This window comes from Belonocnema kinseyi, chromosome 10 (genome assembly GCF_010883055.1).
Source record: "Belonocnema kinseyi isolate 2016_QV_RU_SX_M_011 chromosome 10, B_treatae_v1, whole genome shotgun sequence".
Classification (NCBI taxonomy): Eukaryota; Metazoa; Arthropoda; class Insecta; order Hymenoptera; family Cynipidae; genus Belonocnema; species Belonocnema kinseyi.
Window position 1 is genome coordinate 6,846,315 of NC_046666.1, and position 3,620 is coordinate 6,849,934.

At 24.1% G+C, this 3,620-nt stretch overlaps 1 protein-coding gene across 4 annotated transcripts in view; it reads right to left on the reverse strand.

Annotated features, from left to right (window-relative positions):
- LOC117181491 (signal-induced proliferation-associated 1-like protein 2) overlaps positions 1-3,620 on the reverse strand; it is a 233,439-nt gene that overhangs the window by 40,952 nt on the left and 188,867 nt on the right. For all 4 annotated transcript variants that reach the window (XM_033374213.1, XM_033374211.1, XM_033374214.1 and 1 more), the window contains exons 8-9: positions 3,117-3,358; positions 2,926-3,032 (exon numbers count right to left, since the gene is read on the reverse strand). In XM_033374213.1, the coding sequence (XP_033230104.1) occupies positions 2,926-3,032; positions 3,117-3,358 (349 nt within the window). The remainder of the gene's footprint in view (positions 1-2,925; positions 3,033-3,116; positions 3,359-3,620) is intronic.

The window sequence follows — 3,620 nt, forward strand, 5'->3', positions numbered from 1 at the left end:
GAAAGATCAATTTCCCACAAAACAATTCAACTTTCCACCCTAAAATATTATGTTTCAAAGAAAAAGTTAATTTTCAAAAAAAGAATTATATTTTCATAAAATTAGTTATCTTTGAATAAAAATAGTTCTATTTCCAAAAAAAGAGTTCAATTTTTAACGCAATGCTTGAATGTGTATGCTAAAAGGGGAAATTTTCTATAATACGGTTAAATTTTCGACTCCAAAATATGAACTTCCAACTAAAATTATGAATATTAAAAAAAAATTAAAAGTCGCATTACTTTAAAACAAGTATTTGATTTCTCAACCATATAAGATTAATTCGTTTGAAAACTCTACTGTTAAATTTGTCGTTGAGAATTAATCTTTCTTGGCCACAAATAATATTATTGGGTTCAAAATTGATTTTGTTGAAAATTCTTAAATTTGGCTAAAAAGTCATACTTGGTTGAAAATTAAACGATTTTGTTGAAAATTCATATTTTTTGTTTAAAAATTCAACTTTTTTGTAGAAAATTATTTTCTTGTTAAAAATGTATCAATTTTAGTATAAATTTCACGTCTTTTGATTAAAAATGTATCTGGTTAAAAATTAATCTATTTCGGTTAAAAATTATTTTTGTTGTTGAAAATTCAACAATTTGGTAGAAAATTGAAGTGCGTGGTTGAAAACTTATGTATTTTGTTGACAACTTTCCTTTTTTGGTAGAAAATCAATTTTTTAATAAAAATGTTACTGTTTCGTTGAAAAATAATCTAATTTGTTGAAAATACACTTTTTTTGTCTTAAGAATTCAATATTTTGATACATAATGTGTACTATTTGGTACAAAATAAAACTATTTTGTAGAAAATGAGTTTTTTATTGAAAATTAATGGTGAAAATTTAACTAATTCATTGTTTTTAATTAGACATTTTTAGCTTGAAAAATCACTCAATTATTAAAAAAGTTTAGAAAGGAAAAAAATATAAAATAAAAATTAGTCAAATAAAATGTAGACTAATATTACATCCATAGTTTAAAATATTTAGTTGAAAATTGATCTAATTTATTGAAAATTCATCTTTTGTGGTAAAAAAATGAACCTTTTTGATTGAAATTTCAACAATTTGGTTACAAATTTATTTATTATTGACACAGGGTGGCCTTTTTAGTCGACGAAATAAATTCCTGGTCATTTCCTGGTTCGCAAACATTTTTCACGGTCAACGAAATTAAAAAAATAGAACGTATAAAATTGAAGGTACTAACATTCTTCAATATAAAAAAATATAAATCCACGTTATCATTTTCAATGCTATAAATTAAAAAATCAATTAATGAACTTTAAAATTTTCAAAATTATATAATTTTAAGGAATTTTAAGCTAGAAAGAAAGATCAAATATTGAAAAATTGAAAAAAATTTTAACTGAACACTTCTTAAATTAGAAATTCAATTATTTCCTATTTAAATAGTTTAAACATCCTTGGAAAGCTTCAAAATTTTATTTCAAAATCTTGAGAAATCTAGAAGTTGTTTTAAATTTAAAATTGTTTTGAAAATTTTTTCAGAACTTCTAAATATCTGTAGAAATTAATTGAATTTTTTCTACAATTTTCAGAAAATCCTGAAATTTTTTTTTACAATTTGGATGTATAAATAACAATTGAACATTTATTATTTGTAGGCAAATTTTGATTAATTTTAAGAGATATTTAGAACTTTTCAAAAGACTCAAATCTAATGTAAAATTTGAAATGATAGCCTAATATGAAACAAAATGTAAATTTTCGCAGATTAAAAAAAAAATAGATACTTTTCAAGAATTGTTAAAAGCTTCAAAAGAATAAAAACATTTTCTTAAGATTCATGGGAAAATTAAAAATAATTTTTTATTTTGAAAAATTATTTCAAGAGAATATTTAAAAATTTTTTCAAATATTTAAACAAAATTTTCTAGAAGATTTGAAGAAAACTTTCTAAAATTTGCATGATAATTTTTTATCTCTTTAAAACTCCTAAACATCTCTTAAAATTACTCTTTACTTTTAAATATTTGATTTCAATTGACTTATCTTAAGTAAAAATTCAAATATTTCTAAATATTGAATTATTAATCTTTTTTTCAATTACAAATTTCAAATTGAATGGGTTAAAAAATGAATATTTTCGACTGAAACAATATTAAATTTTTTTTTTAATCCTTTAATTAAAAATATATTATTATGAAGTTATTTATAAACTTTCAGTCACACGTTCACATTTTTTTAATGACTAAGACTTTCAAACTGAAACCGTTCAAGTTTTAATGTTAAAATCTGAAAAGTCTTAGATTTTGAACTGATTTCAAATCGTGTTGTCCAATCGTTTTTGTTCACTTTTTATTACTTAAAGCACAGATAAATTAAAAAATGTATTTATTTATTAAATATAAATGTTTTTTATCCAAAATTTTCAACATCAAAGGTCTTTTTTTTTATTTGTTCGAGTCTTTAAGAAAGCACTTAAAAATTCTTTAGATTAAAAATGTAAGCTTTAAAAATGAAAATTTTAAATGCAAAATTTATAAAGTAAAAAATTTTTGAATTACGCATTGTAAGCAAAATAATAGCATGATTTAAAAACATAACAATTCAACTTATTATTTAAAAACTGTTGAAATCAAATGCGGACAGATTTTTTTTTCTACAAATTTGTAAAATTCTGTTGAAATATTTTCAATAATAGCTTCGTAATTTTCACCGTGATAAAGTGAACAATTTATTCTTAAAAATCGGTTTTTTCTACTTTTAAACAAAACAAAAAATTAGAAATCAAATGAAAGCTACCAGAAAACAGTTCAGGAATTTATTTTTTCTTTCAGCAAATCAAAGCAAGTTTGAAAACCTATTTTTACTTTAAGGAAATCGAAAAAAAATAATAATTTGATGAAAATACGTACAGAATTTCTGCCCAGTGTCAACTACAGACGTGGAGGAGTATTTTGTTGCGAGGTTTCTCAGGTACTCGAGTCTCGTTCTAGTAGCCATCGTTGCGAATTTTTCAACCCTGAAGCAAAAAAGGAAAAAAATATTAATTGTTTTCGAGAGAAAAAAAAAAAAGAAATCTCAAATTAGAAAAAAATGTAAGTACTTGTGTGCTGCATTCTCGCCGTTGATTGCCTTTGCAAGAATGAAATCTGAGAATGATTTTCCTTTTGTGAAAATGGCACCGGCAGGAACTGGTGGTCCGAAAATCGGAACCTCCTTATTTCTGGAGATGGCCACTGTGTATTGGGTATTTTCTGTACAGGGATTCAGAACTCGCACGATGATAAAGACATGCTGAAACTGCGAACGTATCCTGCGCGGACTGAAAGGCAATGCACCAGGTTCCTGTGAAAAAATAAATTATATAAATAATGAAAATTTGTGAATTTCTGGAATTATTCGAGATTTTTAACTGTTAATTTCTTTAATTTCGCTCTAAAAATGAAAAATTTGAAAGCATTTTGAAATATGAAAGCATTTGAATAATAATTCAAAGAAATATTTTCTCATACGAGGGTAGTTCAATAAGTCCTTAGAATGACCAACAGATGGCGCGCGAATCGCTCCAAATCATCTGTTTTCAGTCAGCACCACTCCCGACTAGATA